Below are 17,543 nucleotides of genomic sequence, written 5' to 3'. Positions count from 1 at the left end.
ATGCGGATAATATGTCAGCCACGTCGGACCATTTGCCAACCCACCAGTGGGTCTATCTTTATTTATACACAACTAATTTTCCCATGAAAACCAATAAAGTTAGATTTGTTTGATTTTGCGGTGGGTATATTACCAATACTGAACATGTAGACTTGATTTTACGAATTCAAAAATAGGTAGCGGCGCAATTTGCTGTCGCCTTCTATATATGTAATAATAACCTCTGAATTTGAAAGGAAAAAAATGTTCATATGTTATCTTTTTATCAACAGATGTACACACCCTACATATACCTTCTTCACTATTAAAATTATCAAACATGACACTTAGTATGATTTGAACCCACAACCACTTGAAATGGAACACTTTACTAGCAAGATGTTCCAATTGTCCGTTTATGTATAATAGGGATGTTCAAAATTTTATTCAAATTCGAAACATTTGAAATTCGGTTCGATTCGATTTGAATTCGATCATTAAGATTCGAAATTCGGTTTTAAAAAATTCGAATTCAATTCGTATTCGAGTATAGTAATCGAATGCAAATTTATAATTTATTATTCGATTTGATTCAAAATTCGAATTCAAAAAAGGGGAGGGTTCAAAATTCGAATTCAAAATTCGAGTATACAGGGGAGGGTTAAATGAAGAACTCCAATAAAGTAAGAAACTGGGGAACCACGCATTTTACATATAAAAAAATAATATAAAGCTCGATTTCACATGTAAAAAGTTAGTTTTAATATAATTTTTTTAGAGTTTTTGCTTATAAATACATATAGAAGACATTCAAAAAAGTTAATTTTCTAAAAAATATATATTTTTTTACCTTTTTTCAGCCGATTTTTTTATTTTTTATTTTTAAATTGATTCTACATGTGTTTGTATATAAATTCTCTAAAAAGATTATGCAAAAATGTGTTTTATACGTGTAAAAATGAACTTTTTATTTTTTTTTTACATGTAAATGACATGTTCCTCTGTTCCTTACTTTTTTGTGGTTTCCTTTTGAACCTACCAATATATATATATATATATATATATATATATATATATATATATGGGGGAGATTTCAATTAAGAACCCCTTTGAGTTTTAAGAACTCGAAAGAACTCAGTGTAACGATTTTCGTTTTCGAATTTTTTTTACACATGCGTAATATATGTAAGTTACATACACGTAAAAAAATTACATAATTTTTTACGCACTAAATAGGGGAGGGATCTTTTGAGAACCATGTTGAGTTGTAATAACTTAAGAACTCCATTCTAGGCCACACATTTAATCAGGTGGATTGGAATATGTGGTTGAGATTAAATCTGGCAAAAAAGTTAAATTAGGAGAGAGAATAAAGATGTAAGTGGTTACGCTAACTTTTACTTCCGTTACACATGTGTAAAAAGTCAGCTATGTGCATAAAAAATTCTATAATTTTTTTACATGTATGTAACTTACATATATTACGCATGTGTAAAAAAAAATTCGAAAAAGAAAATCGTTACACTGAGTTCTTTCGAGTTCTTAAAACTTAAAGGGGTTCTCATTTGAAATATCCCATGTATATATATATATATGATTTTTTGGTTTTGGCCAAATCCCTAAATAATAAATGTCAATTACAAAATATTTAAACGCAATATCTAATACTATTGTTTCTTATCTCATACTCTTTGTATTTTAATTTTGAACTTATTATCATGTGGTGTTACAGCTACTATATATTTGTGTGTTTTGCGGTTATGATTTTGGTTTTTGAAGTTTTAACATAGGTGAACTTGAATCAAATCAAATCGAATTTCAAATATGGCATATAATACGAATTCGAATAGAATAAACCAACTTTTAATTGAATACGAATCGAATCCTGGCAAAAAAAAAATATTTAGATTATTCGATTTGAGTAACATGAAAATTCGTTTTAATTTGTTGAACACCCCTAGTGTATATAATCTAAACATGTTTGAATAAGTGATTTAAAATTTTTTTAACACATGTATAAATCAATTTGATCTTTTATTTATATATAATTTGCACATATGTTGTTAAACAAAACAATATAAAAGTTATGAACAAAGTTGTTTGATAAGTCATTGATTTATATAACTTAAGCTTATACACAAAGAGTGTTTTCGTATAAAAAAATAAATAAAAATTTTGATAAATTCAATTTGTTGAATGTTCTTGTTAAAACTGGTGTTCTATTTATTATTACTTAATATTAAAATATTTATATAAACGATACAAAAAATCATTTGGTTTGAAAGACAAAAATAGATGTAATTGGACATGCTTTGAGCGAATAAGGAAGTCAATTGAAGGGTTGAGTTATTTTACAAATGCGAATAAAAATGAGAAGTGTGAGAAGCCATAGTTGATTTCAATATGTCAAGTGGAGACCAAAGGTAAAAGGGTATAAAAGTAATAGTACATATTTTCTCTATCCACATGTAAGTCCCATGTCAATTCCTCTATCATTTTAAAACGTCCATAATTTTTTCATGCAACATCATTTTTTTAAAAAAATTTTACCATAATAACAATCGTTTTTTTATATTTAATATGAGTATGACTTTGTTATATAAAAACTAAAAAAAAATTACGTCATTGTGTCATTGTGTTTTTTCGTCATTATGTCTTTCTGTTTGTCATTGTGTTTTTTTCGTCATTGTGTCTTTCAAATCATCATTGTGTTTTTTTAAATGTTAATAATACGGTTGTGTAATAATAATACGTAAATACAATGATAAAATAACAACAAATTATCTAATACATATAAAACAATGATTAATACATATTACACAATTACATGAAACGTAAAACACAATGATGAATACATATAACACAATGATCTGAAACGAAAAACACAATGGTGAATACATATAACACAATGACCTGAAATGTAAAACACAATAGAAACTACATATTATGAAAATGACATGAATGTAATATAAAATGACTAAAACACAATGATAACTAGAAAGACAAATGATGAGCACAAAGATACAATGACAAACAAAAAGACATAATGCGTAATCTTTGTTTTAATTGTTATTTTTAATATGATAACACAATGACCAAAATCTATAACACAGTGCATAGAAAAACCCAATTAAAAATCATTATGAACAACCAGTAACACAATATAAAAAACCCACTATTTTTTTTTTAATTTTTATATAACAATATGATACTCATATTAAAGATAAAATAACGCTTGTTATTATGGTGAATTTTTTTTTTAAAAATAATGTTGCATGAAAAAGTTATGAACGTTTTAAAGTGATGGGGGAATTGACATGTGCTTTGCATTTGAAAAGAGAAAGTCAACAAAAGTGAGTTATTAACTTTATGCTCTTTCCATCAATTTATTTTCTTAAATTAATATCTACCATTCTAATATAAGATCAATGGATTAAATTCATTCTCACACTTCTCATTTTTGTTGTTCTTTGTATTTTAACTTTACCCGTCAACTGCAATATAATATACTATGCCCATGAAAGAGAATTGAAGTTTTTTTTTATACAATCGCAACTAGTGATAGACCAAAAAATCTTCTTACGAGGCGAAAATTAATCACGGGGTTGATTAATTGAATCCTTTCCACCCCCCAATGACATTCACAAGAATTAGATATTACCATAACACTACTCATGACTCATGAGGGGTTTGAAAATAAAAACAAAACTATAATCATAAAACATTGGTTCTTAATTATAATATTTACAAGAAATTATTAATTTACTTAGAAATTATTAATATATATACATATATATATATGTATATTATTAATATAATTTATTAATATTATAATAAACTCTTATATAATTAACATCCGATTTTTTCCGGTGATCATTGTATGTCATGTACATCAAATTGTTATCAACATAAACTCCCTTTTGAACTCGGGAGGAATCACGCTCAAAGAGGTATTATTTTACGAACCCAAAATCTTTTTACATGGGGCAAAAATTAATCACGGATTTGATTAATCGAATCCCTTTAACCCCAACAACATTCACAAGAATTAGATGTTACCATAACACTAGTCAAGTGGGGTTTTGAAATAGAAAGAAAACTATAATAAGAAAACATTGGTTCTTAATTATAATATTTACAAGAATTTATTAATATATTTAGAAACTATTTATATATTAATATATATTATTATAATATAAATTCATATCTGTTTATCAAGCGATTTTATTTGGTGTATTGTTATCAACATAAACTCCCTTCTCAGCTAGGGAATCGATCAAATTAGACAACTATACGAATGTGTAACATAAAGGAGAGTTTTGAGTTGTATCAATGTGGGAGTTGTTTAGTTGTAACGTGAGTTATTAATTTTTATATCTATAATATAATATCATGATACTATTAGCCTTTTATAACGTTTTTAAGTTGAAGCAACGGAAACATGTAAATATACGACAATTTAAAACATTTTTATAACTTCACATCACAAGTCTAATTATAAAAAAAAAACTAGACATCAATATAAACAAGAACGGCATGCTTGAAGATTAATGAAGAGATATAGGAAGGGTTTTATACCTTTATCTTATTTTTTTTTTCATTTGTTATAACCAATACTTTATATAATATTGGGTGGAGAGAAACCGATTAATCATTGAATTAACCAACATAGCATACTAAAAAACTAATATACTCAAAACAACTAATAACCAGCAATTATGCTATTCTTTTTAATCAAAAATTACAAATTACTTTCTTTATACCTCTTTCAAAAACCGAGCACACTATATCCAACCAAACTTGTTTGATGCTCCGTATTAAAGTTATGTCTCAAATTTATTATTCTCGAGCAAAAGTTTTAGAACCCAATTCACTAATACACACAACAAAAGATTTAGGTTAAAAATTAGTATCTAGTTCAACTTAGACTAATTTTTTCACACAAAAACGTATTTCATGCCCAATTACATATCAAAAACAATTAATAACTGAATCAAACTTATATCAAGTATTTCTTCTCAAATGGTGTTGAGAGTTTTGCTATGTTTAGATCACGTGAGAATTAGGTCTAATTTAAAAAACCAAAACAAAGCAAAACAAAAAAAATCACAATTTTAGTTGCAATTTGGGTTTAAGCAATGCCGTCCCAAAGCAATTGATTGACACCCCAAGATATTTTCATGTCATTATTATTCGCTTAAAAAAAAAACCACAGCGCTAGCTACACAATCTCGTACTTGACGATCTTTGCCACGTACCCCCATCAGAGGCTGACTTCAATTCCCAAATTAAACCAAAAATTAAAAACCAAAGCTGTGTTTTATTCAAAACAATGACCACATGCGTGTCAGACCGTGAAATTACTCTCCACCCGCCGTGTTGCGTTCCCATTGGCCCACGTCGCCAGCACGGAAAAAGCCCACAGCATACGCGTCCGATCAGATCACACATCAACGGCCCAGATGAACCAGCTAGGTTTTTAGGCAGGGAACCACTCTCTTAACATACTCCCACACGTCTCTCGATCAGTGGCCCCTTGCCCGTCGGTCAGCCCGGGCAGCTACCCCGTGGCGACACCAAAAAGCTTCCGTTGAGGTCCCTCACTGTCCCCTTTAAACACTTCTCAAGTTTTTATGCCTTCAATTCTTCTCTTCTTCATAACTTATTATTTTCAGACTCTGTGTGGTTTTTTGTGTACAGTGATTGATGATGTCAGTCACTTAATCAAATTCCAGTTTAGCCTCACGCTTCTTGTTTTTCTTTCTCCGGTGGTGAAAAAAAAAGATGGCGGAGATTTGTTGTGGCGTCGTTAGCGATAACGCTAACGACGCCTCTCCTGCTTGTGAGTTAGCTTTACAACATCAAGCTAACTCACAAGCCACGCGGCGGAAGCGCATGGACCTCCGCCGCGTGAATTTTGTCTCCGGAACGCCGGCAGCCGCGCTTGAAACGGAGAACGGAGCTAAACAAGCGCGGTTGTCGGTGCATCCGTCGGCTATGTCTTGCAACTGTTTTCTTCCGAGCTGTAATTGCTCCGAAGAGGATGATACTGGTGCTGTTGTTAAACATAAACCGTTAGCTGCTGCTATTTTGAGACCCGTAGGATCAGCGGTGTTTGTTAACAGTGAAGCGTTTCCGAAATTCGGCGTTGCGTCGGTTTGTGGACGACGGAGGGATATGGAAGACGCGGTGGCGATTCATCCGTCGTTTTTAAGTAATGATAATGATAATAATCAAACGTCTAGCCTTCACTATTTTGGAGTGTACGACGGCCATGGTTGTTCTCACGTACGTATTGTAATTTTGTCACTTACTAGTCGGACTTATTTGAATAAAATTTGTCCCGTTAAAAAAAATAAAACTGTAAATTACATAATTTGAAATTCAGCATGTAACAAACTTAATTATTAATTACAGGTGGCAACGGGGTGTAAGGATCGATTGCACGTGTTAGTGAAAGAAGAACTGAACCAGAAGCTTGAATTAACCGAATGGACGAAAACGATGGAGCGAAGCTTTAACCGGATGGACAAAGAAGTGATCGACTTGAACAAAGGCACAGTCGGTGGTAACTGCCGGTGTGAGCTTCAAGCTCCGGATTCTGACGCGGTTGGATCAACGGCTGTTGTTGCAATCACCACACCAGATAAAATTATTGTTGCCAACTGTGGGGATTCAAGAGCCGTGCTTTGTCGAAACGGTAAAGCGGTTCCTCTATCAAACGATCACAAGGTTGGTTACTTGTCAGTTGGTGATTATTAAGATGTATAAGATTGTACGTTAGAATTCTGATATGTTTTTATGTATGTAGCCGGATCGTCCGGATGAGCTTAACCGGATTCAAGCTGCGGGCGGGCGGGTTATATATTGGGAAGGTGCTAGAGTTCTCGGTGTTCTCGCCATGTCAAGAGCTATCGGTGAGATTTAGCTTAACGTATCCCGTACAAATGAGATTAACATGCTAAACATACATACAAATAATTAAAAGAATCATTATTAGCCTTACTAAAGTACTTACACTATGGAAAATGAAATAGAGTAATAATATTATCTTTAGTTCAAATAGTGTAAAGTAATTATAATTGTAGTAAGTTATTTGTACGTTTTTTTACGTTGAAAGTTGTTTGTAGTTGATATGCCAGTACTAATGTTAACTAACTTCTTTGAACAATGTCAAGACACCCTTTTAAACTTAAAGCAATCTCTTGTCACATTTTCAGGTGACAATTATTTGAAACCATATGTAAGTTGTGAACCGGAGGTGACAGTTACTGACCGGACGCCAGAGGACGAGTGTTTGATAATAGCAAGTGACGGTTTGTGGGACGTGGTGTCAAATGACACCGCTTGTGGAGTGGCGAGGATGTGTTTAAAAGGGAAGGGACCACCAGCAAGCATGAGAGGTCAGGGGGAGAATGAACAGGCCGGGTCGGAGAAGTGGGACAAAGCGTGCTCGGATGCATCAATGTTGCTAACAAAGTTGGCGTTGGCACGACGAAGCTCTGATAATGTTAGTGTGGTGGTTATAGATCTAAGGAGGAAATGAAAATGGTGTGGGTTATGGGTTTTTAGTGTTTTGGGGGGAAAAGAATTTGTCTTCCATGATAATCTAAGTTTAGACCATTGTAATTATTCTTAAATCAAATTAAATGGTTGTGTTTTCTCAAATATCCTCCCATTAATTTATTCTTTTCTAGCGTTACAGTCAATGTTTTCAAAATCATCTAAACTCTGAACCAGATCAGATAGTGAACAAAAATCTTAATAGTTTGTGTATCAAACTCGGACAAGAATTAAGAATTGGATGCCATTATAAATAATATCATCAAAAATCAGATGACATCGTAAATAATAGTATCATGCGTTATGATATCGAAGAAATGAAAGATTATAATGTTATATTTAAGATTTAAGATTAAAAGATGATTGTATTGCTTAATGCTTAATTGCTTATGTTGGTAGTTCGGTTTCTTATGATTACTTTATAATTCTTTTCAAATCTAATTATTTGGATTTAAGTAGTATTATTGGTTAATCAAAAGATTAGTATGATTAATAATAATAATAATAATAATAATAATCAATTTAGACATGCATCACGGGTAACGTATTTTTGGGTTGTTAAAATTATCTATTTTGAGAGAAAAAAACATGGGCTAACGCAACGCATTCTTCTCTAAAAAGAAAAAGGTTATAGTTTCTTATATTTTGTGGGTTTTAAGCACATGCAATGGACGCACAGCTGGACGTGTACAGCCGGTTACAGAGGAGCTTAAAAACAAATTTAGAGCCCCTTTTATTTAATTTTTCTTCTTGAAAAAAATTAACTTTCTATATATTTATAAATATAACAGGTTATTAAATTTTATTACTTTTATCAATAAAATTTACGTTATTTTTTAATAATAATTAAGAATTACTCAATATACTTATATATAAACTTTATAAACATAAATCATTATGTTTATTTATATGATATAAAACTAAATACTTTATTATAATAATAAGTTGGTTATTAGCGTTAAAAGTAATCACGGTGATGATCATAAAATTTGAAAGGATTAAAAATGATTAGTGGATTGTTTGAAAAAAAATCCATGTGTAAAAGATGCAAGTGTTACTAATTTGTTAGGCGATATATGCTACAACCTTAATTGAAATATGATTGTGGATTGTAGATGGTGTAAGTCATGCATAATTATGATTTCTTTAGATCAAATGACAATCTTTAGAGAACATTAGAGATGTCATTGTCCCGAACGTTTTACACCTACAAAAGCATACTTAAGTCATATGTACGTGAACACGCACTATGCATTATACTTCGAATCGTGTATTATTAGTAAGCATGCCTTTTGTGGTAGTTACATGTCAACATTTAATAAATACGCAAAATGGACTTTTGTATAAACATTTGAATCTCTCTTTGATACGTAACAAATCAATAGGAAATAAACAATAATGTAATATAGGCAAATGGATCCGAAGTAATAATGCACGATCATTATAAAAAGGAAAGTGTCATGAAAGACATGAATGAACCAACACAAATCTCCGTTACTAAATAGATGTACTCAGGTAGTAAGGTAACGTATATAAATCGTTGAGACTTGAGATCGAGTATACCTGCAGCAATAATACGAGATATTGAGTGTTATTACTTCAACAAAATTGAACATATAACTAGTGATTGCAGATCAAAGAAGCAATCATCTTCAATTGACTGGAAAAGTTCAAACTAAGACTTGTATGAAACAAACTCAAATGGCTCAAGGCTTCAATGATGTAAAGTCCACCATACTCATGATCAAGAAATTTATCTAAAATCCCTTCAATATTGTTTAGTGTTTACCAACTTAAAGACAACTAAATCATCAAAGAAAACTTGTCTCTCTAACGCACATCGATAAGTGATAAAGGATGGTTTGCTTACTAATGGATTTGGCTGATTTGTCCTTTTACAGTGTCAAAGTTTTCTCTTTTACCGTCTAATTCATTGTTTGATTGAAATATGAAACGCATTGCGAATGCATGTTTTGAATCCTAGATCGAATTGGACCCTTCACCCTTGTGGCCTCGTCAAAAATGGTATTAATTAGAAACATGAATCATGAATGCTTGTTTGAATCATGCCAAATGTGATGGGATGTTTCTTAATTTGGTATTAATTGTAAGTCATGAAACATAACATGTTTAATATTCTAATCATGCACTTTAAAGTAAGTGATGGAAAATGTTTTATAATGCTTGACAAAGTATGTGTAAACCATTTTTTGTGTCACAAAACGTGCGTGTGCTCAAAACCTGAGGGGAATGCTAGTATCAAAGTTGCCATATCGATAGTGCAAGGATGATCAATGATGAGTGTTTGCATTTGTGGATCCTACTAGGAAAGCAAGTGGTTTAAAGTGTATAATGGCCGGCCAATGCTATGAATATAAGTGGATAGTACTAGGAATGCTGTTGCATAATGTAATGCACAAGTAGGAACATGAATGCACAATTGTACAAACACATCTTTTATAATGCTCGAGGCAAGGGTACCCAAGTCGTGCGATAGATTGTACTAGGATTGTGAGTGCATAGATGTAGTAATCATGTCGGGCATCACTTAAATCCTACGAAGTGTGACGATGAAGATAACGAACAATGCTATGATTATGAGTTGTGTAAATCTTGAAATGGTAAGTAAATAAGTAACATGACTTGTTTAATTTAGAATTTTGGGTTATCTATTAAAATGTTTTTAACAGACGGACTTAAATCTATTTTCATAATGTAATGAGGTTAAGAAAAAAAACCCATATTGTATGCAAGTTTGTAACGAAATGTGCTAATATTATCCAACCTGACAAAAAGATGATATTTCTAATGTCAAGTTAATAACTATATTAAAAAAAATAATTTAAGTTTGTTACAAAAAAATTCATAATGTGTTTGTTTGGTAAACTTGTTGATGGAATTGTAATTTTCCTTCATCCCTTTAGGAATGACAAACGGGTTGAGTTGGGCAGTTTGGTTTAGAATTGTAACAGGTCAATTAAAAAACAGTTACTTTGGTTCGGGTTGGAACGGGTCTCTGGTAAGACCTGAACACATGTTGAGCCTAAACCCGTTCTAATCCGAAAGCTGATCCAACCCAAAACCGTTCCAACGTAAAACCTGTTCCGTGCCTAGCCGGAACCCAAAACGCACCATTTTGTGGGATTTTAAATTTCAATTCCGTAAAAGAAACATGCCCTTAAATACTAAGAGGTTAACTCATTTTCAGTTGATCTATTTAATAAAACGTGTTACATTAAACAACCTAAAACCTGATTATTTTTCCATCGGTATCTTTAAATAAGAAAGGCACCTATTGAAATTTTAGCTAATACGTAAGTTTGGAAAAAATTAAAAAGAATGAAGATGACATGGTGTTAAGCATTCTCATCCCATCCCTCATATTATGTGAGTGGTGCTTTTATAATTTAGAGAGTGATTCAGGATGTTATGAGTGAAGAGTTTTTATATTTTAGAAAAAGTAGTGATTTTTCTGTATATTTGAAAAGTTACTGTTCATCCCCTATAATTTTTTAATATATTTTGAAAGTGGTTGTGAGTGAAGGAAAGAGAAAATGTTACTGCCTATGAGTCATCGGCTCATTCTTCAACAGGCACGCGGTCAGAGCCCCGGGCTCCTCCCACTGCTTGGGAGCTTATGGTTTCATGTTCTATTTCACTCCCTGATGGGGGTTCTTTTCACCCTTCCCTCACGATACTACTTCGCTATCGGTCACCCAGGAGTATTTAGCCTTGCAAGGTGGTCCTTGCTGATTCACACGGGATTCCACGTGCCTCATGCTACTCGGGTCAGAGCGTAAGTTAGTGATGCTTTCGGCTACTGGACTTTCGCCATAAAAAGTATTATTTAATTAAAATAGAAAGAGAAAATAAAGTGAATTTAGTGTAATTTTTTATTTGGAGACAGAGGGTGTGAAGGGAATGCTTTAAAGGTTGACGTATGTATGTCATGTGGGATTGTGGGAACAGGCGAGATAATAGTGGGACCCTAAGAGGATGCTGTGTCACTATCTCGATTATGTGCTGGCACAAACTTGGCCCTCCCAACAATATAAAAAGCTTAAAGAATTCTAACATCAGTCCTAATATCTTCCAAAGGTTTTTATAATTTATTCTTTTAATTAAATAAAGATGTGATTGCATGTCTCCTCATTTTTGTTTTTTATATTGCTAGAAAATAATAAAATGTGGTACAAATTAATTAATGGAATTAATTGGGAAAATAAGTCCGTCTACATCTATTCCACTGAAAGCCCGGACATCCGAAATCACCCTGATAAACGGATAACTTTTTGTCTAGGAACAGAAGGTAATGACTTAACCCACTCACCCAGAAGGAAAGTCACAACTATGAAAACTATGGATGAGCTCGGGATGGAACCGGTACCAATCCTGAAATTCAAAAATATTTGGTACCGGTACCGATACTGAAATGTTCGGTTCAGTACCGGTCAGTTCTATATTAAGGAATATAATACAGAATAAAAAATAAATGTTAAATATTTATATAGTAGATATCATAGAACATAACGACATTGCCCAATGATCCGAACACTTTGTCGCATCTCTTCGATACAAATACTGTAACGTCATAGCGATCTCCTATGGTACCTACTGTTACGTCAGGATTCGTGTAGCATCGTGAAAATACCCCATCTAATTTTGGGCTAAAACTGTAAATTTTGAAAGTTAAAGGACTAAAAATGCTAAATCTGGAAGTGGAAGGACTATAATGGAATTTCTGAAAATTTTACATCTCCGCGTATCGCGAAGATGCAAAGAAGAACATCTTCGCATATCGCGAAGATGCTGGCACACATCTCAACGTTCACCAGTAACGAGGTGACATGTGGCAGCACGGGGTTGACATGCAGAATTGCGGCGCCAACTTATGCACCTTCGCGTATCGCGAACTGGCTCAGGCGAACATCTTCACGTATCACGAAGATGCACAAAAACGGGTATAAATAGGGCAGCCACGAGCTCAGTCGTTTTCATCCCATTTTCACACTTTTTTCACACATATAACCTAGGGAAGCGTGCTAGGGGGTTCCAAGGTTCCGAGGGTCCGATTCTGCGAAGAAACGAGGTGTCGAGGTGCTGATAACGAGCTGTTGTTCTTGTAAACGAAAGACGAGCCGAACCGCTGCTGATTTTCTTAAGTTATTATGTTCCGTCAAGCTGTTTAAGGTAGGATTAAGGTTAGGTTACTTTACTAGTTACTTTAAATATCTAGTTATAACTTAGTTAAAAGTATAGTCGTTAAACTGTTAATATTTTTCAAGTAATGTTTTATAAAGCAAAGACGTTACTTCCACGTGAAGTAATGTTATCAAAACTATTATTTTGACGGCGTAGTAACTGGAAGGGGGTATTATTAGTAGACTCTTCTTGCCTAATGAAAGCAATTCGTATAAATCCCAATCAACCGTGGAACCCGTTTGCTTACCTGGAGAAGTTTGCCAACGTGATATCCTTTATTAGGCCAAAGCGTGCTATTCCAAACGTCATATGTAAATCCAAAGTATTTTCATAAACGACTATATCTATACTAAGATTAGGTCAGACCTAAGAGTCTGCTGATCAGACCTCGAGTCTGCTGAACTGAATCAGACTTCAAGTCTGCTGATCAGACCTCGAGTCTGCTGAAACTGTAACAGACTTAAAGTCTGCTGAATATTACCAACTAGGTACTTATGCGAACCTATTATGATATATAGGTTAATAGCATATCGAAGCCAAGAAGTTTGATATATTACCTACTGATTATACAAGGTGAACACGTTAACCTTTTACTGTCTGAACTGATTTTACTCTTGTAACAGGCTGGTTGTTTATTACAAAGAGTCTGATAAATTTTGCATGAGATATAATCTCTAAAATCGTTACAATTCAAAATAGATAATAAAAAGCAACTCAGACCGAATACACATGTGTCTGGATCCAAACATAACTGATAATTGGCATACAAAACCAAGTCAGTCATAACCAGTTCTCCAACTGGGTTACATAGCCTAGGGGAAGGTTGTCTCCGAACAGGGGCTATGTACTCGAGGAACCCTTGAATTGTGTGTGTATGGCAGTGGTACAAATCCCGGGAATGGACAGGCATTCTTGCTGAGATTGTGAACAGAAAACTATGTTTGTATTTAATGACTGTTATAAACTGTTTTATCGAGTCAATGTTTCACCAGCATATAGCTGACGTGTTTTCCCACCCATGCAGGTAATTAAGATGACTATAGATGGTTACAAGGAATCGGATTCATAGAAGACCGCTCGTGATGGCTCATTTTTAAATATCTATAAATCCTTGTAATACTAATACCACTGTTTGTAAAACCGAAACTCGGGTATTTAATTCCCGAGTAATTTTTGTAATGTAAATTAATATTTTAATATTAAAGACTTCCGCTAAAATAAACCTGCTACTCTGATATATTTACAAAATAGGTACCAACTGGGTGTCACACTTCTAGGCCCTGAAACGGGGTGTGACAGGTTGGTATCAGAGTCATCGGTTTCAGCGAATTAGGTATTAACAATAATTAGTACCTAAGATTTAACCATTTATCTGATAAGTAGGGATAAGTTATGATTGGTAGTCTACCTATCCCTAAGTTTATATATATGCAGATGTCGTATACAAACTATTATGGACAAAAACGTCGGGTTGCAAGGCGATCCAACCCTGCCCCCGATGCTGAGCCATCTGATCGAGTTATTACAAATTTTGGTCCTAGGTTGTCACACCGACTTAGGGCCTAGGCGTGACACCTGTAGTTGGTACCTGTTTTGAAAATATATCAGAGTTGCGGGTTATTAGCGGAAGTCTTTGATTATAATAAAATATTAATTTACTTTGAAAATCTCTTGGATGATAAATATCCAAGTATTTGGTTTACAAACTTTTGTTTATCCTTGTTTACCATATTTTATTTATTTAAAATTGAGCCATCTCTACCTGCGAGCATCTAACTTCAAGAGTGACTCTTATTCCCTTGCTACCTGTGCTATTCTTACTTTCCTGTAATGAGGGGGGAAAATACGTCAGCGATATGCTAGTGAATCGTTGACTCTAAAAACATTTGACTGACAAGATAGTTTTGGAACAAACTCAGCAGAAACGTCTCTTATTTCTGGGAACTTGTGCCACTGCCATACACACACAATTGTGGTTCTCCAATATCTGATGCCCATTGGAGAACTTTCGTTATGTCTATTAGCATGCGGCCACGTAGCCTTGATTGATAGGTTAACAGATATGTTTGGATCCAGACACATGTGTACTCGGTCTGAGTTACTTTTATTATCTACCTTGTGACTTTAGGGATCACGTAATCCCTTAAAATTTGAGATCACGTAATCTCATATTTGACTGACTGTTTAAGATAAACAATATGTTTATCTGACTGTAAAAGGTTTAACGTATTCACCTGTGATTGTGATTATGATTGTCTTTTCTGAATGTTGTGGTGATCTCGTTTGAAAACCCTTGTAAATGAATGATGATTGATCTATAATAAAATAAGTTTATACAAATACCCAGATCGTCTCTTGATCCAGCTGTAGACCTTTAGTCTGATTTTAACCTTGACTTGGATTGTGAATGTTTTTTTTTAGAAATCATGATTGTATTTTGTGTGACGTTTGATATAGCATGCTTTGGCCTAATAGGGTTTATCACGTTGGCAAACTTCTCTAGGTAAATAAACGGGTCCCGCGGTTGATTGGGATTTGTACGAATTACTTACCTTAGGCAAGAAGAGTCTACTAATGATATCCCCCTTCCAGTTATTACATGCCCGTCAAAATATAGTTTTGTATAACATTACTTCTTGTTGAAGTAACGTTTATTGAAAACTGTTTGTGAATGCTTTTGAAAATACTTTCAAGGTTAAAGGCCATAGCCTTGACTGAGTCTAAGCTTAAAATAATATAATTGACAATAACTTAGACTTAAATCCTACCTTAGTGGATGCTTGAAATACTTATGCTAAGGCAGAATGATTGCTTAGTTGGCAAAGCTTTGTTCCTAACTCGCTTAACTGCTCTACAGCTCGTTTAACAACGTAACGACCTCGTTTCTTGGCAAAAATCAGCCCTCGACACCTCGGAACACCCTTGGCACGACTACCTAGGTTATGTGTGTGTAAAGAAGGTGAAAATGGGATGAAAATGGCTGAACTCGTGGCTGCCCTATTCATAGCCGTTTTTGTGCATCTTCGCGATGCGCGAAGATGTTTGCCTGAGCAAGTTCGCGATACGCGAAGATGCTTAAGTTGGCGCCGCAAATTTGCATGTCAACCCCGTGCTACCATGTGTCACCACGTCACTGGATAAGCTTTGAACTGTGTGCCAGTATCTTCGAGATACGCGAAGATGTTCTTCTTTGCATCTTCGCGATACGCGAAGATGTATAAGTCTCAGAATTTCATTTTCAATCCTTGTACTATCCAAAAACACTAAAGCGGCTCGCGGCGATGCAAGCGTGCGAAGTGCCAAGTGTGCCACCAAAACGCCACATTACACCCATCGCCCGTGTCCGAGTCCGTGTCCGTGCGCATCGGGTGCTTCGCACCCTCCGCTAGGACTATGGAGAGTGATTAACCACATTAAAACATTTCTATGGAAACTTGCTTTCTTATAAAGAGCTTCCATTTCTTTACTTGTTTCCATGTTGGATGAAAGTTATTTTTCCTTATTTATACCCATGTGGAATGCTTCCACTTTCTTCCAACTTCCCATGTGGGATGGAATTTTTCTCATTTCCTTAACATGAGATAGTTTAATTTTCTTATCTCATTTTTCCCATTACTTGTCTTATTTTTAATCCTTCGACTTTCAAAGTTGGCAACTTTAGCCCAAAATAATTATGGGTTTTTCTTAGATGTTACATAGGTGGCCAACTGTATCGGTAAATCCGACTGAACCGGTGTACGTGAACCCTGTTGATCTGAATAATTTTAACCCGATGAATCCGAACCAGCAAAATACTATTGATCAAATCGATCCTTACTTGGCTTACGAAAGCCAACCAATTTATGCTCCGGGAAGTCCAGAAATGCCAATCGAAATATCCAGTGACATTTCTGAAAGTGTTCCAATGACCGGTACTCCAACTTACTATCCATATAGAGATATGGAAGTTCAAAATAGAGTCAAACAAGAAACAAGTACTGAATCCTCGAGTTGGATGAACTGTCATTCCAACCAGAGTCTATGGCATTTTGGATCACTCCCACCAGGTGCTCAAACTTTAGCTGAACCCAGTCAAAGACAGGTTTACTATTCTGATAATCCTAATTTTCCACCGTATCACGGACCCGTACCGACTATTTCAGAACAAGCAAATGAAATACGGGAGGAAGCCCGTTTGATTGAAGAGTTTTATACAACCAACCTTCCTGATGAGGAAATGCAAACTTATATAGCAAATCCTCACCTATATCCGAGAGAAAACACGTATCTTTTTCCTGCGGCATCCGCACCGGTAGGGTATCCCAACCCACCCAACTCGGTGATGGACGAGTTAAGAAACGAAAGGATCAAGAAGAAAAAGATTAGCAATAAGATCATAAAAAAATGTGACAAGATGAAGAAGTTGGTTAAGAAATGGGCTAAGGATTAGGATTATATAACTGTTGTATTTCTATCCTTTTGTACTACTATGAATAAAAGCTTTGTGTTCTGTGTTTTAAATTTGTGTATTTATATGATTCACAGAATGTCTGAACAACAAGAAACCCGAGTTAGTCGAGGGAGTCAAGCTGACAAAGCGAAGACCCCTGAAAATAATAATTTTCTTCCAGAAGAATATATTGGAGGTATTCGCGATATGATAAAGGAAACGGTTTCCCCACTAATCAAGGAAGTTGTAACTCCTTTAATAAAAATGGTGCAAGAACATACAACAAATTCAAAGAGTTTAGCGAGATCTAAATCAATGAAACCAATACAACCAAGTCACAGCATGACTGTGCACTCAAAAAGGAAGGAAA

General features: G+C 34.3%; 1 protein-coding gene across 1 annotated transcript; it reads left to right on the top strand.

Annotated features, from left to right (window-relative positions):
• Positions 1 to 5,763: 5,763 nt before the first annotated feature.
• Positions 5,764 to 7,689, top strand: LOC143552569 (putative protein phosphatase 2C 24). Its single transcript, XM_077042747.1, has 4 exons — positions 5,764 to 6,267; positions 6,397 to 6,711; positions 6,791 to 6,896; positions 7,200 to 7,689. Exons 1-4 carry the CDS (start codon positions 5,764 to 5,766, stop codon positions 7,523 to 7,525), a joined length of 1,251 nt encoding a protein of 416 aa, XP_076898862.1. The 3' UTR covers positions 7,526 to 7,689.
• The last annotated feature ends 9,854 nt before the right edge of the window (positions 7,690 to 17,543 follow it).

The sequence above is a fragment of the Bidens hawaiensis genome, unplaced genomic scaffold (assembly GCF_021521415.1).
Source record: "Bidens hawaiensis isolate Kalapana, Puna unplaced genomic scaffold, B.hawaiensis_p1.1 tig00016945_1, whole genome shotgun sequence".
NCBI lineage: Eukaryota > Viridiplantae > Streptophyta > Magnoliopsida > Asterales > Asteraceae > Bidens > Bidens hawaiensis.
This window is presented reverse-complemented; position numbering and strand designations above follow the sequence as displayed.